The 25,931-nt window shown below is 40.6% G+C and overlaps 1 protein-coding gene across 2 annotated transcripts in view; it reads right to left on the bottom strand.

Annotated features, from left to right (window-relative positions):
- Cow (Proteoglycan Cow) overlaps positions 1-25,931 on the bottom strand; it is a 309,533-nt gene that overhangs the window by 9,854 nt on the left and 273,748 nt on the right. Inside the window, exons 5-10 of one of the 2 annotated variants that reach the window (XM_067154949.2) lie at positions 20,377-20,525; positions 18,873-19,075; positions 12,286-12,502; positions 8,267-8,527; positions 5,749-5,886; positions 2,560-2,737 (exon numbers count right to left, since the gene is read on the bottom strand). In XM_067154949.2, the coding sequence (XP_067011050.1) occupies positions 2,604-2,737; positions 5,749-5,886; positions 8,267-8,527; positions 12,286-12,502; positions 18,873-19,075; positions 20,377-20,525 (1,102 nt within the window). In that variant the 3' untranslated portion in view covers positions 2,560-2,603. The remainder of the gene's footprint in view (positions 1-2,559; positions 2,738-5,748; positions 5,887-8,266; positions 8,528-12,285; positions 12,503-18,872; positions 19,076-20,376; positions 20,526-25,931) is intronic. The other variant, XM_067154950.2, reaches the window with a different exon arrangement.

Raw genomic sequence — 25,931 nt, 5'->3', positions numbered from 1 at the left:
CCAAGCCGGGATCAAACTTGTCAAGTTGGGATCCGAAAGCCAACGCCTCAACTGTCCGAGCCACTCAGCCTGGTGTGAAAAGGACTGCTAAGGCTGCATGTAGTCAGTGTACAAAAGTGGGTAAGTTGGAAGGGGAGGGAACTCGTACACAAACTTTCTTAGAGTATTATGAAATCATCATCATAGTTTTTTTTCTTTCTTTTTTTTGCTATTGGCTTTTACGTCGCACTGACACAGATAGGTCTTATGACGACGATGGGACAGGAAAGGGCTAGGACTGCGAAGGAAGCGGCCGTGGCCTTAATTAAGGTACAGCATTTGCCTGGTGTGAAAATGGGAAACCAAGGAAAACCATCTTCAGGGCTGCCGACAGTGGGATTCGAACCCTTTATCTCCCGAATACTGGTCTTGTAGCCTTACCAATCCTTCTCACAGCTTTTAAACCTTTCCTCTTTATAGAATTTTAAAACACTACTGGTGTGGCAACCACCAATTCTGATGGTAGTCGAACAGACACGGCTGATAAGTGAACCTATATGGCAGATGAAGAATTTGATGCTGGATGGCTTATTTCAAAAGAGCCTAATTTTAATAAATAGTTTTTCTTGGTAGTGATGTTTCAACAAACATTCAACTTGGCACTGAAGAGAGTATTGATGTTGCAATTTCACAATCAATCTCTGGATAGACATGATACAGGCTTTTGGGCTTACGCCGCATCAAGAAAACAAGGTAAAACTCTCTGGATAGGTAAGAAATCTCCAGGGACTCTTGAAGTTTTTCAAGCTTTGAAAAAACAAAAATACTTGTTTCAAAAGGAAGAGATCATAGAATTGGAAGATGCAAGAATTGTTTTAGCCACACACGTACCTCAAAGCCTACAGCTTGGTTTTCATCCTTATATCCACAAAAGTTACTGAAGTCATTATACAGAATGGCAAATGAGAACTTCCTTGCGAAGGCTTGCAGTGAGAAGTAAAAGGAAGAGATTGTTTATAACATTCAGGTCACTAAATTTACATAAAGTTTTGTAGAGATTCAACTCTTTTAAAGTTGTACAGAGATTTTCAATCAGAATGTTTCTCTTTAAAAATATTGTTGCAATGTACATAGGTGGCTTAAAAAGTTCTCGGAATATACTAGAATTAAGTATCTTACCTCGGTGGAACTGCTTTTATTTTTCAACATAGTCTCCCTGTAGACTAATGCATTTGGTCCAGCAATGTTAAAATGCCTCGATCCCATCTCAAAAATGAGATTCCTCCAGGCCTGCAAAATACCTCTCCAATTCGGCTGTCAGTTCTTCTCTTGTAGAAAATCTCCGTCCACCGAGGAAAATTTTCAGCTTGGGGAATATATGAAAGTCTGATGGTGCCAAATCAGGTGAATAAGGTGGATGTGGTAACATTTCGTACCCCAGCTCATGAAGTTTTGCCATGGCAATAACACTTGTGTGTGGTGAAGCGTCGTCCTGATGAAAGATGACTCTTTTCCTTGCAAAACCAGGCCTTGTTTTGCGTATCTTTTCCTGTAGTTGGTCTAGGAGGTTTGCATAGTATTGCCCCGTAATTGTTTGGCCAGTAGGAAGATAATCTATCAGAAGAATGCCTTTTGCATCCCAGAAAACTGAGGCCATGACCTTTCCGGCCGAACGCACTGCCTTTGCTTTCTTTGGTGGTGGTGAATCAGCATTTTTCCATTGCTTTGACTGCTGTTTTGTCTCTGGGGTATAGTAGTGGACCAAGTTTCATCTGTAGTCACAAACCGGTGCAAAAAATCTTGTTGGTTGCACTGAATACGGGCCAGACTTTGTTCAGACATTTCCAATCTGGTGCGTTTATTGTCCAATGTCAAGAGCCGCGGCAACCATCTTGCGGATAATTTTTTCATACCCAATTCTTCGATTAAAATATAATATACGCGTTCAGAAGACATCCATACAGCTTCAACAATCTCCCGCACTTTCAGTCGACGATCCTTGATGACCATTTTATGCACTTTTGCAATAAATTCTCGGGTCGTAACACTTTTTGGCCGTCCACTACACGGATCATCATCCAAGTTCTCCCGACCAAATTTAAACTTGCTGGTCCGCTTGGCAACAGTTGAAAATGAAGAAGCAGAGTCCCCCAGTGTGTTCTGAAAGTCGGCATGAATTTCCTTTGCTTTCATACCTTTCGTTACAAAGTATTTAATCACTGCTCGAATCTCAATTTTTTCCATTGTCACAAATCACTACGCGGGAACAACAACAAAGAGACGTCACTACCACACTCCCGCAGCTAGAGCACTGACGCGCCACGTGTTCACTCACAAATGATGTCTGATTATTGCGCGGGAACCTCGTTGCTCTAGCACTGACATCTAGCGGTGATTCCGAGAACTTTTCAAACCGTCCTCGTATTGTTCCTGATCATAAGTATATTTAGGGCCTGGATGGCACAAAGCCTCCTCTCAAAACTGGGTTTCCAAGGCAGAAATTTAATTGTGCCAGGAAAATTTATATTAATGTTGAAATTTAAATTTGTTTATTTATTTGCATTCTTATACAGGACTCACCTGTCACTAGTCTCGGTTAGACGGAGGATGGCAGGTGGGCGAGTTTAGAAATCCAACGGTTGGTCGGCACTCCCCTCCACATCCTGCTCCGCATCATCATCCTCGTCATCATCGTCGTCGTCGGTTCTGCTGTCTGCATCATTCGTGCTCGTCTTGCTTGTCTTCCCCATTATTGACTCTGGAAAGCACAAAAATATAAATGATAGAGAGACCAGTGTTGAACAATCAATCTCTGAATAGACATGATATAGCTTTTGGGCTTATGCCGCATCAAGAAAACACGGTAAAACTCTCTGGATAGGTAAGAAACCTCCAGGGACTCTCAAAAGTTTTTCAAGCTTTAATAAAATCAAATATTTACATAAACTTTTGTAGGTATATTTATAGAGATTCAACTTTTTAAAAGTTGTATGTAAAAAATCAAACATACATGACAATGAAACCTAACAATGCTTTACATGAAATAAATTTCATTTTGGATCCATATATTGGTTCCACCTAGCCAATACCTATAAGTTTATTTACAATTCAAAGTTGTAAAAACATCTCATTAAAATTACAGGACATGTTTTGGCCACATTAGGACATCCTCAGCTGTCTAGAATTAACTTAAAATTAATGTACTAAAAGTTACAAAACATGAATAAAATTCACACTTGTATGATAACCGGTATTTATAAATTAAAGTAAGTGCATGCTGAATGATCATCAGATGAAGAAGTTGCCAGATGTAATGTGATGAAGTCAGAACAGTTCTGCATAAAATGATGATGATGTAACTAAAAGTATCTTCTCTCCTTAAAATTTGTTTCATGCAAAAATAATGACAGTTGATTCAGTAAAATTGTTGTTCCACTTAATATAAAATATTCTAAAATGTTACAAATTCACAAATGTAGATCAAATTGGTTTAATGCCAGCCAGACTATTGAGTGGAAATCAACTGCCATCCAGTCATTTTGTGCGACATGAAATCTAGAAGGAAAACGAAAAATTACTATGGTGAGTATCAAAACTAGGCAAGCAAGATTTAGGAAAAGAAGAACCAGGTAGATAAAAACATAGGAAAAAGACATAAAACTCTCAACAGCTCTGTTCTTTCATCATATCATGCCTGTGCGCTGGCTAAGTTGATGCGAAGTCAGTAACACGTTCGTCCGTGTGTGAGTGTGAGTAGAGGGGATCGCAGGAGGGGAGGGGAATGTAAACAAAGGGAGTGAGGAATGGAATGCGCACACGAGACCAGCGTATAATATGCTGATGGCAATAAATTGAACTTCTTATAAAAATGTATGATTTCATCATATAAGACATTGACTTTCTCCAAAATTTCATTGAGGTTAAAGGCTGCATTAAATCTTTGGTTCAAGTGAATGTGAATGACATGAACCCAATGAAGATCTTACAGAAGGGAAAATTACTCAATATCTGGGAAGATATCCACATTCAGTTGGATCAAAGATTTTTTCATCATTTGTTTTATATTTTAGTCAGTGGATACATTTTGAAGTTTGAATTACGGTTTCATTCCATTGCACCTTGTACCATTATGGACCAATGACATAGCTGTTAGGCCCCTTTAAACAACAAATATCATCATCATCATCATCATCATCATCATCATCATGTTACAGCTGACTCCTGTGTCTTCAACAGAATTGTAGGTTACCATCTGCCTTTCTTTCTTTTGACCTTTTTCTTAAATATCTGCTTTGATAGCCTTTCTTTTCTCCACTTGAAACCACCTTGCGTCTATCTGCTCTTCCCTCCTCATTTTCAAATCGTGTTATTGGCTGTACTTCTTAACAAATTCGTGTCTGTAACTTTTTATTTTCTCTCTGTCAAAGTCCAAGTTTTCAAGCACATTATATCTTATCAGGAGTCGGAAGGGATTGGAATAACTTACCAAGGGAAATGTTCAGAATGTTCAGAAGCTGAACAGATTTCCACTCAATAGTCTGGCTGGCATTAAACCAATTTGATCTACATTTGTGAATTTGTAACATTTTAGAACATTTTATATTAAGTGGAACAACAATTTTACTGAATCAACTGTCATTATTTTTGCATGAAACAATTTTAAGGACAGAAATGTTCAATAATTTTCCAATTTCTTTGCAATCATTTAAGAAAAGGCTAGGAAAACAACAGATAGGGAATCTGCCATCTGGGCAACTACCCTAAATGCAGATCAGTAGTGATTGATTCATAGTGATTGATTGTCAGACAGAGATGCTGTCTATCGCCAAGTCTCTTCAACCTGTATGGAGAACGGCTGGTGAAAGAAGCTTTGAAAGGATGCAGAAACTTCAGGATAGGAGGACACCTCATCAACACCATCAAGTATGCAGATGAGGTCGTAGTGAATCCCAAAAATCAAAGACAACTGCAAGCGGTTGGTGGAAACTGGAAGGAAATATGGCATGAGAAATCAAAAGTGATGAGGATATTTAAACAGAAGAAACCTTCGAGGATGACTGTTGACAATCAAGAACTGGAGAATGTGAAGCAGTTCAAGTACTTGGGAAGCTTGCTGACAAGGGATGCGCACTGCACAAATAAAATTCAAGCAAGAATTGCCGTGGCCAAAGTCGCATTATACAAGAAGAGGACTCTGTTGACCAGCAAGTTGAGTTTGGAACTAAGGATAAAAATGGTGAAGTGCTACATCTGGAGCATTGCAATGTACGGAGCAGAGACATAGACCATGAGAAAGAGGGAGAAAAAATACCAAGAAAGTTTTGAAATGTGGTGCTAGAGAAGATCAAGTTACGAATGACAATGTACTGAGAAGAGTAGGAGAGAAGAAAACAATTCTTCAGAGGAAGGCCAAGTGGATTGGACACAGACGTGAGCCCTAGAATCTTTTCCATTATTTTACGTTCCTTCACTTCTAATTGTCCTTTTAGTGTTTTTTGTTGGGGACTGAGAGTTTCTAATGCATAGAGACCTTCGGGTTTGATTACTGTGTCGGATGTCAGGATGAGGAAGAAGAAGAATTCAACATCTGGATGACATGAAAGATGGGAGGAAATACAGCAGACTGAAGCTGAAAACAGGGAACATTGGCATCAGAAATTCTCCATACGAAGACGCGGTCCTGCCACTAGGCAGAATACTAGATAATATAGTAATGTCTGATCAACCTGTCTCACACTCTCTCCTACAATGTACAGCTGTCTTACTCACCACAGTTAAGTTTCCCTCGAGTGCGCGTGTTGGCGCGCTCCACGCCGTGCTTGTCTACGCACCAGCACATGCCGACAGACGTGTGGCACTGAGTGGACCTATAGTAGCCCTCGTCATCGCAGTTAGGAATGTACGCGCCTGTAAACACAACACATCACCTTATCAATGTACAGTTCAAATTTTTTCACACAAATATTCCTTGAAAGGAAACAATTGAGATTCCGCCTTATTCTACCTTATTCATTGCCACACAATTTATTCATCAACTGCCGACTTGTTCAGTGTTACCATCTATCACAATCAATCACATCTGGGAATGTCCGACTCGTTGGCTGAATGGTCAGCGTACTGGCCTTCAGTTCAGAGGGTTCCGGGTTCGATTCCCAGCCGGATCGGGGATTTTAACCTTAATTGGTTCATTCCAGTGGCTCCGAGTCTGGGTGTGTGTGGCGTATTCGACGTTAGAAATCATCCTAGGTAGGGCCCTCATCTTCACAGACATGCAGGTCGCCTAATAGGCCGTCTACTAGAAAAAGATCTGCACCAGGCCTCTCCGGAGGCCATACATCATTATTATTATTACATCTGGGAATGAAAGAATAATACAACCACATCATTCAAACATAGAGCAACAGTGTTCTCCCGAGGACCTTTCTAATGCGCTGCCCGGCTGTTTTCACCGACCACCCGACTACCAAAGTGTGCTAGTTACATAACCTTTTATTGCATGAATTATTTTTCATTTCTGTTTGGTGACGAACATTTCTAGCTTTAAATTTCAATTCTTAAGTGGGGCTAATACCGTAACACTTGTATGTGATGTGGTTTGCCACAATGGAATATATATATATATGATATTTTGCAATTTTTTGCTAAGCTTTTAACATTCAAAGACCAATTATTACTGCCTGTCCATGGGTATGTATTGCAAGGTGCAAGTATACTTGCACGACCATACGTCTGTAATGTCTTTGAGGTTGATCCAGGGGTACTCCTGAAGCCTGTGGTAATGTGATGGGGAGGGCTCACGTAAAATAAACGGTGGTTGGTACTCGTGGATATTGACGGGATGGAAGGAGTACCTTCGTTGTAGGGCTGTTTGTTGTCTGTTATGTAAAATCTGACACTGTTTCCTTCGTCATTCTCTTACTGTTCCACGGATAATGATGATTTTTTCAGGGTTTCCTCCCATAGTGTTGTACTACAATCTGTACCTCATTTAGGTCAATAGGTTTCATATTAGATTTTACATTAACATATTTATTTACAAAAACTATTATTTTCAGGTGCTCAGAATAAATACTTGATTAAAATATCTAAATCACAGTGTATGTTAGTGACTGAGGGCCAATTTGTATGTGAAAAGTACGAAAATTCTTATAAACTTGAAATTTATAAGGAAAATGGTGATATCTTTTTAAAAAGGTGGGAAATTTTGAACATTTTATTTTGAAATTTAATAATTAGAATTTTGACATTATTGAATTTGCATCTGGTTGCCAGGAAGCATGCCAGTACTGGGAAATATGCAGCATTTGTCAACAACATTTGTAGCATATTTAACATTCAAATGAATATTGGCCATTTTTTCCTCTGTTAAGCTGAGTCTCGCCCTTTCATCTTCCGTAGCTCCTCAACAGAAGTCCATGTCAATAAGAGCATCCGGCCGTAAAAACATACCATATAAATTCATGATATACAGTACATAATGATTCCCATAGGTGTGCTACTTACCAACTGATGAGCCCACATTGGCACACTGGGGTGAAATGTTGGCAACTAAGAATGAGTTAGCTGGAAAATTTATAATGTGCAATAACGAACCAATTATGTTGGAATTTATAAATTCATCTCACCTCATTCCTGACCCTGTATCAAGAAATGCACCTTGGTCAGCACTTTTTTTCTTCTTTTACTGATATATCCCTTATTTTATTTTATTTTATTTTTTCAATAATATTTGCTGCGGCCTCGTTTGTTTTAGGGCTATTTGCAATATTTTAAATCATTATTCGTCCTTCTTGCTTGAACGTGTAATAAGTTTTATTTGTTAGTCAAGTTCAAGCGATTCATTGTCTCACAAACAGTGAAAATGTGACAAATATTGTAAATAATGTAAACTATAGGGTAAAAATTATTAATATTGTAGATAGAAAAAACAACAACAAATAATAAAGATTAAATATTGTACCAGAACGTGGAATAAAAATAAAAGAACAAGTTTGGATTTGAACTTGGAAACTTCAATTCCCAGTGCCAAAGCGCTAGATACTACACCACAGAGACAAGTCGGAAACATCTGCAGGAATAAGAATACAAAAGTTTTGATAGATTTTAAACGTTAAATTTTGAACAAAATAAGGCTCATTGGCACAAACGCTCTTGAACAGGGCTAAAATATTTTTTAATGGAGGCAAATCTTCAAAATTTGAACACATATCTAGAAAAATCACATAGCGACCTCCCCTTGTCAGTATAAGTTAATAAAAGAAAGATGTTTGCGGTACACATAACTTACCCATGAGGTCAGGAATGATGCGGCGCTTGACGGCCGCACAGGGTCGGTCTGCCTTGTCGAAGCAGCGGCACCATTCCCGAGGAGACACAAAAATGTCTCGGTCGGCGTCGCACGCGTCGAGGAAGGGCTTGATACACTTCTCGCTCTGGTCGTGTTCTAGATCGTACAGCTCCTGCAGGGACAGCTGGTCGTCAGCGTCCAGGTCCAGGTGTTGGAACATCCAGCGGACCTCGCTCTTACAGGTGGTGGGGAAGTGAGCTGCTGTAAGTAGGAACACGCTCATATAATGTTGATAATATCGCTCTAGTTGTCATACAATTATTTTGTCACTATACTTTTTATGTGATTTATTTTTTAATCAAGTTTGGAGTGCAATAAATTCTCACAGGATTATACGGCTTACATTTTTCACAAATCTAAACATGGTGACCAATGCATAGATCTTATTCTCTCAACAACTGACTGACGAAGAAAGGCATAATGATCACAGCACACTCTGCTGGTCCATGGTAGTTTTGTTTTTAAATTTTTAAATTTTTTTTTTACAATTTGCTTTACGTCGCACCGACACAGATAGGTCTTATGGTGACGATGGGATGGGAAAGACCTAGGAGTGGGAAGGTAGCGGCCATGGTCTTAATTAGGGTACAGCCCCAGCATTTGCCTGGTGTGAAAATGGGAAACCATGGGCTGTTGCTGTTGACAGTGGGGTTCAAACGCACTATCTCCTGGGTGCAAGCTCACAGCCACGCACCCCTAACCGCACAGCCAGCTCGCCCGGTCATGGTAGTATTAAGGAACTTTTCAAGAATCATTTGGTTAAATGGCCTGCAAGAACCCCCTGCAGAAATCTCTTTGATGTTAGTGTCCATCTTCCTGATGATTGCCCCCATTCGTGTAGTCCCCACCCAGAGATCCGAAGGGGGAAACTATCTTACCTATGGAATATTTTACCCGGGAGGAAGCAATCATCAGTACATCATTAATACAGAGAGAGCTGCATGTCCTCAGAAGTTAGTCATAGCTGTAGTTCCGCGTTACTTTCAGCCGTGTAACAGTATCAACACAGCTAATCCATGTTGGGTATTATTACAAGACCATATCAGTCAATCATCCAGACTGACACACTTGCAACTTCCGAAAGGGAACTACGTGTAAGAATCAAAAATTCCATTCAGCGCTGCAAGAAATCTTTCAGAGAATATATCCAGCCTATTCAAAACAAGGAACCACAACACTCGACTGCAGACAGCTGCTGTGCTGGCTAGATGTGTAATCCTCCACTGATCCACAGCTCCCACTACCTTCACAATCTGGTTTTGCCAGAACCGACAGCCGGTCCGCACAGTGGTTACTGGCGACTTCCTACTACAATAGCATGGCAGCCGGGTATCGTTTATACGACAACGACTTATGGGGCAAGTATGCAACAGTTCTCTTCCTGACAATCATGTACTCGGCATCGGTTACCCGACAGCCGGGTAAGTATGAAATAGGCCTAGGAGTTTCGCTCACTTCACCAGAATATTCGACAAGTTATACCGAACATCAACAACCAGCTGAGCATCTCCTTTAATACCCAGGTAAGTTAGTTTCACTGGAGACAGATACCTTTTGACAGTAAGCTGCACACATTTCACTGGCCAGCAGATAACTGTCACTGCTCCAGTGGTGTTGCTGCGCAGATCCTATATTAAGGCTTTTTTGTAGCAAATGTTTAAAAAGAACAATGGTTTTATATAATGTTTGTGGTCTCAGAACAAAATGAGTCAGTGTTTATTATTGCACAGGATCATCATCCTTATGTAGGGAGAAAGTAGACAAGTCCCATTCCTGAGCCCTACGAATACAGTGCATATGCATTTTTAGATACCATCAGCTCCGATGACTGAAGCTCAAAGAATAAGGAAAAAGTGGCCTATTTATGTAGCCTAGTATATTTTTGAAAGTGTTTTGTTTTTCCCAAGTCAATTCCATATACAGTTCTCACTTTTTATGTGACAGACCAGCGGTATTCAAAATGTTTGTTTGGCGTACCTCCCCAAATGCAACTGTTTTACCTTGGTACCCCTGAAATACGAGCATGTTGCGATTATACCAGAAATTATTTTTTTAACCATGCTGGTTCAATCTTGTCTGTATTGAGTTACGTTCAGTTTCTGTGAAACACTTTTCCGCCTTGTCAATACTTTACATTTTATTATAATTATCGACCGTACATATAAATTGAAACAACAATTACCCAAAGCTGAGGTGAAGAGTGTGGAAGATAGTGAGACATGTTCCTTGTAAGCTGTGCAGAGAGTGCTAGTGGCAGAACAACTGAAAGAGTGGAAGATAAAAGAGACCCCTCAGTTGAATGAGAGGGTAAAGGAAGCTGTAAAAAATAAGAAACCATACAAGTATGGAATAGGGATAAAAATGGAAGAAAGTAGAAGAGAGTATCAGGAAATGAGAAGAAAGTGCAAGAAAGTAGTAAGTGAAGGAAAGAAGAAAAGCTGGGGGAAGAAACACTTTTGCAGACTCTAGTGTATGAGTGGGCTAAAAAACTTTGGGCAGGAACAGAAGCTGTGGAAAATGAACCTCATGAAAGGAGACTGCAGACAACATTGTTGCCATTCGTGACATTATTGGTGAAGATTGGTGAATAAAAATTTTGCCAATTGTTTTAGCTGTAGCAATAAGTTATGGAAGTGTTCAAACCATCGTCCGAGATGAACTCCGAGTTGGACGAGGATGTGTATAGCAGTAAAGGGATGTTATATGCACTTGTCAGAAGGAAGAGAAAGAAGCAGGTGAAAGGGAAAAAAGGAGAGCGGTTGTGGTGATTGTTTTTTTTTTTTTTTTGCTAGGGGCTTTACGTCGCACCGACACAGATAGGTCTTATGGCGACGATGGGATAGGAAAGGCCTAGGAGTTGGAAGGAAGCGGCCGTGGCCTTAATTAAGGTACAGCCCCAGCATTTGCCTGGTGTGAAAATGGGAAACCACGGAAAACCATCTTCAGGGCTGCCGATAGTGGGATTCGAACCTACTATCTCCCGGATGCAAGCTCACAGCCGCGCGCCTCTACGCGCACGGCCAACTCGCCCGGTGGTGATTGTTTTAAGAGAAAGTACAGCTAGGCAACCATCCTCTATTTAACACTACTCAGAGAGAAAGGATGGAAGGGATCCAACACTTCAAAAATTAAAGGTATCGGCCAAAGGAAGACAAGGGCCACAATAGCATGAAAACAAAAGGCTCCATAGGCCTCAAGTGCTGTAATACTGTTGGGGCCAGAAAAGAACAACAGTTGTATAAGAGAGATCAGATAGGATAGATGAAAGTGAGGAGCCTGGCACAAGTAAGTGGAAACAATGCCAGGACTCAGGTAAGCGCCCTGTGGTCGCCAACCCACACCTCCAAATTAAGAGCCCATGGGGCCCCTCTTAGTTGCCTCTTATGACAGGCAGAGGATACTATGGGTGTTATTCTACCATCCCCACCCACAGGGGAAGAAAAACAAGGAAAGACCAACCAGAGGAAATAAGGAAAAGATTGGAGGATTACTTTGATGAAGTCCTGAATGTGAGAGAAAGGTGCTGAACTAGATGGAGAACCAGACAGAAGGAGGCAGAGCACCAATCAAAGAAATAACTTCGCCAGGGGAGGAATTGAAAATGCACCTGGTCAGCTGACAGGATCGTGCCATTGCCAGTCTTCAACCACCAGCAGATTTAGTAACACTGCCTCGCAAAGCACATTTCAAATCATCTGCGAAGCGATCTGATTGGCCAAGTTCAGCAGCCGATAAAACGGCAACGGCACGAGATATCAAAGTTATTTCTTACAAATTATTTATCAGGGTGACCAACCCATAACACTCATATACCCAATCCATATTGTTTCTGACCGCCATTCTCACCATGTAGCAATTTCAAACAAAAAGAAAAAACAAGAGGACACAGCAATAATTTTCAAGACTTCAAAACTGCTGGCACATTTTAAAAAGATATTACAAGCAAGATTTGTACTAACCTTTCCCTTTAGTGTGCGAGCGACGCCGCTTAGCCTCGGCCATGACTACAGAGAACCAGTCAAGAAGGCGGTTGCCCATGGCCTGCAGGGCAGTCGGGGGACATTCCTTGCTCCAGGGAGCACTGTGGGTGGAGGGCTTCGTGTCCAGCACCTCGTTGTATCCCCGCTGGCGAGCCTTGTCCTCGGAGTATGGAGGGTTGGTGGCAGGGACACCGTCCTGAGAACAAACACACCACGTTCATTCAGATACAATGCAACTATTGGCTGAATGGTTCAGTTCAGAAGACCATGGCACAGCACACTAGCAGTAGAGAATCCATTCCTCCATGTAGGGAGGACATGTGAGACATGCCCGAGGATGAGATTGTGATTTTGGGAAAGTGGCTTAACTCTTGTTGTGCCAAGTGACCAATCTGTTGGCCATGCAAGCTGCTGCTAAAAATGCTGGGGGGGCTGATCTGTTGGCCATATTTTACTTTCGCCTGTGTCTTGAATTCCTGCGCATGATGGCAGTATAAGTAATACTGCTGGACAGATTGAAGCTTTTACTCTCAAAAGATATCAATGCCAAGCAATATTGATATCAGTCAAGTTTTATGAAAGCTTTCTTTCAACGCATTGTATGTTTCACGTGTGGTAGCCCTGCACTCTGCTGCTTCATGTCACTTGTTTGTTATATAGTATGTTTATTTAATTCCAATAGTGTAAGGATGGATAAGTATATGAAAGATGATTAAAGTATGCAATGTTTTAACATTAAATGATTCATCAGAGAATAATTTACCGACTGACAAGTGTTCAAATAAGAAGAGGTTATTGTGTATTTAACCTGTGCGTGCATAATTTTGTAAAGATTCGTAATTCTCAAAAAGTACTATCAAGAATTGCACAAAACATTAGATTTTTATTCAAAATTAGCTGAATATTCTCACAAAGGTATCATACTCATGATAAAAAATGAAATGTAAAAATTAGGTCAAATTTTGAAACTTAAGTTTTTCAGAAATTAATAAGAAGTTTGTACACTTTTAAATGAAAAAAAAAATGAAACTCTAATGTAATTACAGTCACACTCACATATTCTCTATTCACCTGTGTGCTATGAAAATAGGAACAGGATTTTCCTCCAAAAATGTAAGCAGAAGAATACTTTTCCTCAGTGTGTGCATTTTCATCAAAATTTTCTTGGCCTTCTTAGCGCAACCACTACATTATAGCCGGGCATCAAAAAGGTTAATGTTGCATTAACACGTCTCAGTTTTCACTAAGGTGAGGATTTCATCATAAATGGCTATTTTTATCCTCAACCCAGAACTGTAGGCTCGAAAGTCTAAAGTCTGTTTCAGTCAATTTGTGAAGGAAATGCATATGTTTTATAGTGCCGATAAATGCCTATTTTAAACATAAAATACAAATATCTTCAGAATAGGAATTAAAGTGCCTACAATGACGAAATTTAAGTTTCTAAATTGTATTTTTCTACCCACCTCTACTTCGTTAGTTTTCTGTACCAGATAGCTGCTGAAAGCAGGCGTTCTCTGCAGGTAGCTACCAAAGGCAGGCACTGAAATGTGATTAAAGGACAACAGTGTTCTTTCTGTCCTCTGATTCTGCTTGGAAGGAGCTGGCCCTAAATCTGTACTCTGCTGCAGGTTGAGAGGAGAGAGAGAACGTGCATGGTCAGACGAGTTGCTATACACATCAGTTTATTTGTTTTGCGCAAGCTGCTAGTAATTTTGGAGTTCCTGGACTCATGAAAATATTTATTAAAGCCAAATTGTTACTGGACAATGCACTTTGATATATAGGCTTTGGCTTTTAGAGCCTATTTTGTTATTTATAAGTGCATATTTGCCTGCCTATTTTAGGTATTTTTATGGCCTATAAATCCTCGCCCTAAATCACCGATGATAGTATGAAAATCTGGTAGGAGTAGGAACCATGGCCTCCTGCTTTCTGTACTTTTCACACTTCCTGGGATTGGCTGTTGATTTGGACACACATCTTTCCCAACACCGATGCTATGTAGAGGGATATGCTCACTATGGGTGAGACAAACACTCAGTCCTTGACAAGGCTACAATCCCTGGTCGCTATGCTGACCATTCAGCCAATTTGCCTGGTAAAAATGGGACAACCTTTGGGGCTGCTCACTCCTCTTTCAGGACCCTGCTGTGGATCTCACTCTTCTCCCATTTACTTAATTTCAGCTTGTAAGGAATTAGTTTCCGCTTTTTATACACTTGGCTTTATGTCGCACCGACACGGATAGGTCTTATGATGGCGATGGCATAGGAAAGGACTAGGAGTGGGAAGGAAGCAGCCATGCCATTAATTAAGTTGCAGCCCCAACATTAGCCTGGTATGAAAATGGGAAACCACGGAAAACCATCTTCAGGGCTGCCGACAGTGGAGTACGAATCCACTATCTCCGGAATGAAAGGTCACAGCTGTGGGATCCTAACAGTCTCCTGAAATATCTAGTGTTACAAGCCAATTGGGAAGTTGAGAGAGTCTATCTTCTGACGTTTGCTGCTTACCCCTCCCTTCTTCTGTGAGCTGTAACAGTTGTTTAACATATCTTTTTTTCTCCACAGGAGATATTTTATGTACCGTAAGTTGACATGCACTGTAGTTGCACTGACCTCAGCAAGGATTGAACTCATATCTTGGGAACAAATGGACAAAGACTAACAGAATACACCACATGTAGTAAAATAATCTGTACTATGTTCATAGGTTGTGTTACATCATTTGGTGATTCACTCTCATAGAACACTCAAGTTTCTGACAAGTAGTTAGGGGCCCACTGTTGCCAGCCCTGAAGATGGTTTTCTGTGGTTTCCCATTTTCACACCATACAAATGTACCATGCCTTTGCTGGCAGGACCTAGTGTTTAGAGTGCACTATGTCTTCTGGTATAGGCTAGAGCAATTTTGTTACTTTCATTGATCTGTCCCAGTCTCATTCTTGGCTTGGACAATATGAAAGTGACTGAGGTATGAGCAATGCTAATAATACCATTCCTTATGCAGCCAGTCCCTGCTATGAATGGTGTGAAAATTTTGCTCATAGGGTCGGTTGGTGCATGCATTTCAGTGGGCTTGGCAGACTGATATGTAATAGTAATTTCTGGCTTGATGAGGAAAGCAATGGGGAAACCACCTCGCTCCTCATTTCACTAGTACGCCCCTTAAGTGATGCCTATGCCATCTATGACAGGTGATGGCAGAGCTGTTCAGGATCCAACCAACCTTAGGGCTGAAGATTTAACATACATACACAAATGTACCTTAATTAAGGTAATTAAGGACATTGTAAAAAGAAAAGAAAAAATAGTCAGAGGTTTCAAAAGCAGTTTGGGAAGAATAGCTGTGTCGGCTAACTCCATGTGAATAAAAACAAAATGTCAGGTTGTAAACAGGTCGAGCGCAGGTGGTGTGGAGTAGTTAACAAACTGAGTGCCAAGCTTGTTATAGAGCACTATTATGCCAATGCCGAGCATCAATTTTAATAATATTGCATGAGTGCTAGGGCAATTGTATGCAAAGAAGCTGTTTATGTAATCTTGGAATTATTTATATGATACTGAGTAAACGGTAAAGTCATATGCGACACCTCACGATATCGCACCACTTATTGCGAGTCACCGCTGTGCCAAGACCACAAATGTGACAATGCTCTTCATATCCATTATTTCCCTTAAGACTGGTCACGCCTCCCAACCGCATATTCATATGCAGTCCATCAGCACATTTTTCGTCGAGTTCATTTTCCTGTGCACGCGTGTAAAGGAGATTGAACGTTACTGTAGGAATGTGTGTTTGCATGACGTATTTATCCTCTCCTAGAATATGATGTATTTAAGGTTTGTTTTTCTTTATACATGCACATAGGAAAATGAACTCAACGAAAATTGTTCTGATGGACTGCGTATCAATACGTAGCTGGGAGGCGTGACCAGTCTTTAAAGGAAATAATGGATGTGAAGAGCATTGTCACATCCGCGGTTTGGCGCAGCAGCGACAATATACAGCGTGATGCCGTGTGATGTCAGAATATTTTGTTGCTATTGCGAAAGTTAGGTGAAAATGTAGTAAGCAGTCTGGCCTATGCTGACGATTTTATCTTAATGGCATATTGTGCCAAAAGTCTGCAGTCTAGTATCTTGAAACTTAAAATATAGGTGCACTAAGTATTGTGTGAAAATTAGCCTCTCAAAGACTAAATTGATCTCAGTAGGTAAGAAATTCAACAGAACTGAATGTCAGATTGGTGATACAAAGCTAGAACAGGTAGATAGTAAGTATTTAGGTTGTGCGTTCTCCTCCCAGGATGGTAATATAGTAAGTGAGATGGAATCAATGTCCAATAAAGCTAATGCAGTGAGCTCATAGTTGCGATCAACAGTATTCTGTAATAAGGGGAAGTCAGCTCCCGGTCTGCTTTCAGACCAACTCTGCTTTACGGGAGCAAAAGTTGGGTGGACTCAGGATATCTTATTCGTAAGTTACAAGTAACAGACATGAAAGTAGAGAGAATGATTGCTGGTACAAACAGGTGGGAACAATTGCAGGAGGGTACCCGGAATGAGTTAGGAACAAACTCGATGGATGAAGCTGTACGCATAAACTGGCTTCAGTGGTGGGGTCATGTGAGACGAATGGAGGAGTATAGGTTACCTAGGAGAATAATGGACTCTGCTATGGAGGGTAAGAGAAGTAGAGGGAAACCAAGACGACAATGGGTAGACTTAGTTTCTAACGATTTAAAGATTAGAGGTATAGAACTAAATGAGGCCACAACACTAGCTGTAAATATAAGATTGTGGCAACGATTAGTACATTCACAGAGGCAAAACGGTCTATAATGATAATGTATATAAGTATGTATGCAAAAAGTGTGGAATCTACAACAGAAATTCTAAATATTATAACATTATTTGCAATTTCAAATTACATACCATAAATTCTGTAAGCCAAATATTTATGAAACATATAAACAAATGATAAACAGTTCTGTTATTAAATTTGAATAATGAGACTAATTTCAAAGTATTTTCAGTCAGCTCACTTTAACCAATTTATATGCTTTGGTAAATCTTTTCCTGTTTTCCCTAATCATGTCATTAAAGTGTGTCTTGCAGACCAGTTGCACCTCAGCTAGCTAAACTGGTGTCTACTAATTGTTGGTGCAGAAAAAGTGATCATGAGGGGTCCAAGTTCCATACACTGGAGTCTGACATTTTCCACCATAATATACATGCTTTTTGTAGCATGCTGTCTCAGAGCTTCATTTTTTTCTTCAGGTCATATCTACAGCTTTAATGGGCATCGTTCATGATGTTCTTTCCAGCCGCTTTATCACCAAGAGCATCAATTTCTTTACGTTGTGGTATAATGATAGTGTACACATCAATGAGAAATCGACAATGTTTGATGCACTTGCAAATACAATGTGACGTCATTAACACATCACAAATTTATTACCTTTCAAAAAATTGGGACCAGTTTTGGCATTATTTGTATGCTATCATCAGCCTTTGTGACAAGGCTTAAGTACAATATTAACATAACATACAACATAAATATTATATAAAAATTGACCATATTCTTACATAACTATTTAAAAAAAAATTGGTGTAGTCCTTAAAACTTAAGATTAAAATTGGTAGCATATTATATGCAACATATTATGACTTATTACTTCTATACAATTTTTGGTTAAAGTTAAAGGTTCTTTAAATATTACAAAATGCTGATTTAGCATCCAGTTAAAGAAATTGTTCAAAATTTGAAAATGAGTTTAATACATGTCATTTTTTGGTATTATTGACCAAATGGACAATTACCTTTAAACGTCTAGTAGTTATAAAAATTTTCAAATTTTGAAAAAAAAGGATTTTTTTTTAACTGGATGCTAAATCAGCATTTTGTAATATTTAAAGAACCTGACAAAGCTTTAACTTTAATCAAAAATTGTATAGAAGTAATAAGTCATAATATGTTGCATATAATATGCTACCAATTTTAATCTTAAGTTTTAAGGACTACACCAAAATTTTTTTTTAATAGTTATGTAAGAATATGGTCAATTTTTATATAATATTTATGTTGTATGTTATGTTAATATTGTACTTAAGCCTTGTCACAAAGTTTCCTATGGCTGATGATGGCATACAAATAATGCCGAAACCGGTCCCAATTTTTTGAAAGGTAATAAATTCGTGATGTGTTAATGACGTCACATTGTATTTGTATCGAAAAGGTGGACATAATTATCCTCAATTTATATTGCACTTGCAAATGGTAGATTGACCACTGGCCAGTCAGAAGAGTACTGTGACACCATTTGGTGACACACAGTAGAAATATATATATATCTGGAATGGGCCACGCAGTGCCAGAAAAGAAGGCACAGCACATCGCCATATAGTAGCACACCATTTCAAATTTGAAGTCAAACATCACCAGCAGTCATGTCGCTCATGGTGCAACCAATTTAAGAACCTGTATTGTTTTTATCAGCATGGAGTTAGCAGCAGTAGGAGGAGGAACTCTACCGAATATAAGAAGGATGGTAGTACCTTGTTGTACTTGGTGTATTTGATGTATTTGTAGTGCTTGTTTTCATACTTGAAGTCCTCGGGAGTGAAGGTGTACTTGTCCTGGGACTGACGGGAACTCTTGTTCAACTTGCGCTCTCGCTCAGCCGTCGCCTTGAACTTGTTCATCAGACTGTTGAGACGTTCAGCTTGGCGCTGCTTCTTGCGCAGGTGGACCTCTGCATCTGAAAGGAAACAGTTTATTACTTCTTTACGAGATAACAGTAAGTGCAGATAGTGTGACAAAATATCTATCCAGTGCCTTGAAGGAGGGATCTAACTTTCATGAAGAGGTGCATGGGCTCTCAAATGGCCACAGACGAGCACATTTAAACCAAACTCTCCTCGGTAATACTTCAAGTTTGAGACACGATCCTGAATAACAGATGAGCGACTGTTGATGACGTGGCACACCATATGCACTTTAGCCGTGGTTCTGCCTATGAAATCATGCATAAAAGGCTTAACTTTCAAAAAGTTTGTTCAAGATGGGTTCCAAAACGACTCGATGTAGAGCAGAAGTGTAATCATGTTAGAATCTGTCAGCACCTACTGGACCATCATGCTCAAGAAGGTGAAACTTTTCTGAAACGGATCATCACTGGAGATGAAATACGGGTTCACCACTTCGAACCAGAGAGCGGTCGTCAGAGCACGGAATGGAAGCATCCTGGATCCCCAGTCAATAGGAAATTCAAGAGCCAACCTTCTGCACGAAAAGTGATGCTCACAGTGTTTTAGGGCTCTCAAGGGTCAATCCTGGAACATTACCAAGTAAAGGGGGAAACAGTAAACAGTGAACGTTACAGTGATATGCTGCTAAACAAGCCGAAACCTGCAAACGCAGAGGTCGATTGTTGGAAGGAGTTCTTTTGTTGCATGATAATGCATGTCAACATACTGCTGCCCACACCGCTCAAACTCTTCAGATGCTGCATTTCGACGTGTTGGAGCATCCTGCGTACAGTCCCAATCTCGCCGCATCAGATAACCATCTGTTACGTCCACTTAAAAATGCTCCAAGAGGCCGTCGATTCAGCTCCGATCAACAGGTGAAGGAAGCAGTGCATACGTGACTTGTTGTGCAACCAAAAACTTTTTTTTGCAGAGGGTATCAGAAAGCTTGTGAAACAGTAGACCATGTGCATTGAAAAGCAGGTTGACTATTTTGAAAAATGATATCAATAAAAAGTGTATACTCTTTTTGTAATAAATTATAAAAATTGATAGCAGATACTTATTGACCTGCCCTCCTACATACAATTAGTTTTGAACTGAGCTCTGTATTGATGTCAACTATACATATACAAAGAATGCAACAGTTCCACCTTTTAATACAATGTATTCACAGGATATAAACTGTGAATTATCACTGAATATACATTTTATTAAAAGGTGGAACTACTGCATTCTTTGTATATGTATATATCAAACTAATAATAACAGGAACAATGGAGGCAGGTGTTACTCCTTTCAGTGGACTTACCTTTGCATGGACAGAATCCCTTGCAGCCCACACGCACGGCTGTGTGATGAATGCAGTTGTGGTAGTCCAAACGACACAGAGAGCTGTATGTCCTGTTGTCGGTGCCGCACAAGAATGTCGGCCTCACCACGGGGCACGGATTACAACGTCTGAAACAAACGTGATGAAATACTTCAGGGTTGGAAGACTGAGTGATGTCCAGAAGAGTTATTTATGTTGCATGGGCCAAAAGTGAGGTTTCGTTATGGACTGCGAGTAAAGAAAATTATGCTTTGAACTCTTGTGAAATTTCAACTGACAATTTCAGTACCAATAGTTAATGTTAATCAGTTTGTTTTGTACATTATGGATGGTGGTATATTTATGTATACAGATAAACAGTGGAGTTATTAAAATACTACAATTCTTATTAGTGTATCTGACGTGATTAAAGTGCAAGAAGGAAACAAGGTTAGAGTACGACAATAGAAATATAGAGTATCACTGATAATTTATCATTTATGCTCCACCTAGTGAACACCAGAAACACGTTATGATATCAATATGCTGCTTTGTTTGCAATGTAATTCTAGCGGAAACAGTCCATGACTTTACCATGAGAGGGCAGTATATGCAGTCTATGGCAACCTTGTCACCTGTAAACATTGCAGTACTTGTGCTGTGTGTCATTACGAGAGTTCTGGTGCTTTAGGATGGTTCGGACAATAACGTCTGATCATAGGCTCTGTATAGTCACTCTAATGAAGCAGGGAATGAGACAGGTGGACGTTGCAGTGAATGTCACCATGAATCAAAGTGATGTCTCAAAAATCTGGAACAATTTTCTAGCAACAGGATCAGTTGAGGATCATCCCAGAAGTGGCTACGGAAGAAAAACAATAGGTGTGCAGAAACCCTCAACACAATGCTTCACATCTACGGCGGCAGTTCCAAACAGCCACAGGGGTACAGGTGTCAACACGGATGATACGAAATAGGCTCCATGAACAAGGATTACGTGCCAGACAACTTCTTAAGGCTCCTGCTCTAAATTGGGCTCGTGTCACATGGGCATGAAACCACTCTTTGTCGACTAGGCAGAAGTGGGCCATAACTCTCTGTGTCAGTCTCCACCCTGACAATATTGATGTTCTTGTGTGGAGGCAACGAGGACAACGTTTACACCCTAACTTTATCGTAGACTGCTACCTTTATCAAGGGGATTCAGTCATGTTTTGGGGTGGAATCATTTATGGCCACAGGGCACCCCTTGTGTCAGTATGTGGGAGGCTGACTGGTGCGAAGTATCGGGATGACATGCTTGCTCGCATTGTGGCTCCATTTGGTGAACATTTTGGAGCAGGATTCACTCTGATGGACGAGAATCTTGAGAACACCTTCCTAGTGGAGCATGGAATCAGTTGGATGGAATGACCTCCATATTCTCCAGATCTCAACTGCATTGAGAATGCATGGGCCATGCCAAAACGAGTGTTTACAATTGTCCTGCCCCACCCGAGACCTTACAGGAAATCATTGAGGCCGCTGTGGAGGAACGGGACAATATCCCACAGGTGTATCTGGACAATTTGGTAAGGAGTATGTCTAACTGCATTCAAAGGTGTCTCAGTTACGAGCGGGGCCAGTCATCTCATAAACAATGTGTCTTGCAAGATGACAGTGAGAAGAAACTGAGGTGTTTGCAGTGGAATCTTCTGTAAGGATTTGTTTGTGACTTTTTGTTTGTGTTTATCACGTGGAAATGTGTTTATCTTCTTTATTTTGTGGTTTCTTATGACTGTACCTGAGAGAACACAGTTGGTTTTGTTCCCCATTATGTCCAGTATTGACAATAGAGCAATATATTTCCATAAAACAATTTTCCGCCTTGTCAATACTCTATACACTTTATTCTATTTAATTACCGTACATGCACATGTTTCGAGAGCCTCCGCTCTCTTCCTCAGCGGTGCCAAATACTAATTATCTTAGGACTATGGTTCATTGGTATCATATTTCAATTATATATTAAAATATATGAATTTTAAATTAGTTACAATATTACTCTAATATTTCTTTAGCCTATTTACATTGTCATTTGTCGCATATTTTACCAGAATGTTACCAATCATAAATGATAAAATCTAATTAAATTAATCTCTCTATGTTACATTTAATTAATTTAAATAATTAATTTCTATGTTAAATTTAATTAATTTAATTAATTTAATTAGATTTTATCATTTATGATTGGTAACATTCTGGTAAAATAGGCGACAAATGACAATGTAAATAGGCTAAAGAAAAATTAGAGTAATATTGTAACTAATTTAAAATTCATATATTTTAATATATAATTGAAATATGGTACCAATGAACCATAGTCCTAAGATAATTAGTATTTGGCACCACTGAGGAAGAGAGCGGAGGCTCTCGAAACATGTACATGTATGGTAATTAAATAGAATGTGCCAGTAAATCTACCGACATGGGGCTGTCGTATTTGAGCACCTTCAAATACCACCGGACTGAGCCAGGATCGAACCTGCCAAGTTGGGGTTAGAAGGCCAGCGCCTTAACCGTCTGAGCCACTCAGCCGGGCTGTATAAAGTATTGACAAGGCGGAAAATTGTTTTATGGAAATTTGTATATAAGTCAATACGGACCAAAATGGTGAAAATAATCAAATAGAGCAATATGCAACATTTATTTTTACCACTCTTATTATATGTCAATTTATATTCAATACATACATCATCATTATAGACTGTTATGCCTTTCAGTGTTCAGGCTGCAAGCCTCTATTTTGCAAATAGTGCTTTGGACTCATTTAGTTCTATACTTCTTATCTTCAAATCATTAGAAACTCTATAACAGAGTCCATTATTCTTCTAGGTAACCTATCCTCCTCCATTCGCCTCCCATGAACCCACCACTGAAGACGGTTTATGCGTACAGCTTCATCCATCGAGTTCATTCCTAATTTAGCCTTTATCTCCTCATTCCAAGTACCCACGACTCACTGCCGTTGTTGAAGACCTGGACGTCCAGTGCTGTTACTGTCCCTCATTCAGCCGAATTCATCCAAGACGTTACTGAAGGACTCGCTTATGCATCTTCCCTCTTTCCCTGGCCTTGTGTCATCGAATTTTCACTTTTACCCCTGTCAGCAGGGGTGGTGGAATAACACACACGGTATCACTGCCTGTTGTAAGAGGTGACTAAAAGGGGCCCCAGGGGCTCTCAACTTGGGAGTGTCGGTTGGTGACCACATGGTGGTGGTGGTGATGGTTATTGTTTTAAGGGGAAGTACAACTAGGCAACCATCCTCTATATAACACTAATCGGAGAGAAAAATGGAAGAGATCGGACACTTTGAAAAATTAAGGTATCGGGCAAAGGAAGGCGAGGGCCACGAAGGGCGTGAAAATTAAAGACTCCCTAGGCCTCGAATGCTCTACTACCATTGGGGTCAGAAAAGAACAAGTGTTGACCGAGGGAGGTCGGATAGGATAGATGAAAGTGAGGAGCCTAGTACAAGTAAGTGGAAGCAATGCCAGGACTCAGCTCAGGGCCCCGTGGTTACCAACCCACGCTTCCAAGTTGAGAGCCCTTGGGCATGGGCGCCCATAGGATAGTTTGTAGGGCGGGGCGGGAGCTAGACCTGGGTGCATGTAGTATTTTTAATATTTTGGAGGATGAATGTCGACTTGTATTCCACGGTAGAATACCACACATGGTATCCCCTACCACTTCTATGTAGTACCGATTTTTAAACCATTTTCTTGAAAGAAAAACAGCTGACTATATTAGATTTTTTCTTTCCCTGAGAGCCTGGGGGGGCGGGACGCCCATGCCCTTGGGGCCACTATTACTCGCCTCTTACGACAGGCAGGGGATAGCATGGGTGTTATTTTACCGCTGCCACCAACAGGGGGAGGCGACCACGTGACCCTTAGCTGAGTCTAGACATCTTGTGCCAGGCTCCTCATTGTCAACTATCCTATCCGACCTTCCTTGGTCAACTCTTGTTCTTTTCTAACTCCGAAGGTATTACGTTCCCGAGACCTAGCGAGTCTTTCATTTTCACGGCTATCATCGTCCTTCTCTTTCTTTTGCTGATACCTTCATTTTTCGAAGTGTCGGGTCCCTTTTTTCTCTCTGATTAGTGTTACATAGAGGTTGCTTGCCCAGTTGTACTTCCTCTTAAAACAATAATCACCACCACCTTCTTTTTTTTTTTTTTTTTTGCTAGTTTTACGTCGCACCGACACGGCGACGATGGGATAGGAAAAGCCTAGGAGTTGGAAGGAAGTGGTCGTGGCCTTAATTAAAGTACAGCCTTAATTTGCCTGGTGTGAAAATGGGAAACCACGGAAAACCATCTTCAGGGCTGCCGACAGTGGGATTCGAACCCACTATCTCCCGGATGCAAGCACACAGCGGCGTGCCCCTGACCGCGCGGCCAACTCGCCCGGTCCACCACCTTCTTGAGGGAGAAGTATTTCCTGATGAAACTGCTCTTGACACTGATCTATTTTTTTTTTTGCTATGGGCTTTACGTCGCACCGACACAGATAGGTCTTATGGCGACGATGGGATAGGAAAGGCCTAGGAGTTGGAAGGAAGCGGCCGTGGGCTTAATTAAGGTACAGCCCCAGCATTTGCCTGGTGTGAAAATGGGAAACCACGGAAAACCATCTTCAGGGCTGCCGATAGTGGGATTCGAACCTACTATCTCCCGGATGCAAGCTCACAGCCGCGCGCCTCTACGCGCACGGCCAACTCGCCCGGTAGAGACACTGATCTCTTCAAGTCAAAAATACAGTAGTAGCGCGGCCATCGAACACTTCCTAGAACGCTGGCAGTTTGTCGTTGACAATAGAGGTAAATAGGCCTACATTACTGACCGACCCCAATGTGGCAGGTTCGATGCTGGCTCAGTCCGGTGGTATTTGAAGGTGCTCAAATACGTCAACCGCGTGTCAGGAGATTTACTGGCACGTAAAAGAAATGCGAGACTGTTTTCCCGCTCATCGGCGTTTCCGAAAGCCATGAAAAAGTTGTTAGTGGCACGTAAAGCAAATAACATTATTATATTACATTACTGACTGAGTGTTATTGATGGTTGTAGTACTGCAAACGTACGATGATTTACAAAAGGCTACGGACTTATTCACCGATCCAGTAAATTATGATGAAATTAGTGCAAATTGTTACTCTTGTTAGATGGTTAGCATGCTGGCCTTTGGTCCCCGGGGTCCCAGGTTCAATTTCCAGCCGCGTCGGGGATTTCTACTTTCATTAATTCCTCAGGCTCAGGGGCTGAATGTCTGCGCCGTCTTCAACATTAGAATTCATCTTACGTAGAGCTCCATCCTCACAGACACGCAGATAGCCTGTTATTGTTATTATGCCGTGTCAAGAAAACAAGGTGAAACTCTTTAGGTTTCGTAGAGAACTTTGCCCCGCGTCTTCAGAAGAAAATCTCGACCGTTCGCGAGGAAGACTTCTACCAAATACAGTAGAGACAATACGCGGCACTTACGGATTTAGCCTTGCTAAAATGGGAGCCA

The sequence above is a fragment of the Anabrus simplex genome, chromosome 10 (assembly GCF_040414725.1).
Source record: "Anabrus simplex isolate iqAnaSimp1 chromosome 10, ASM4041472v1, whole genome shotgun sequence".
NCBI lineage: Eukaryota > Metazoa > Arthropoda > Insecta > Orthoptera > Tettigoniidae > Anabrus > Anabrus simplex.
The sequence above is the reverse complement of the archived record's forward strand: the minus strand, read 5'-3'. Positions and strand labels throughout refer to the sequence as shown.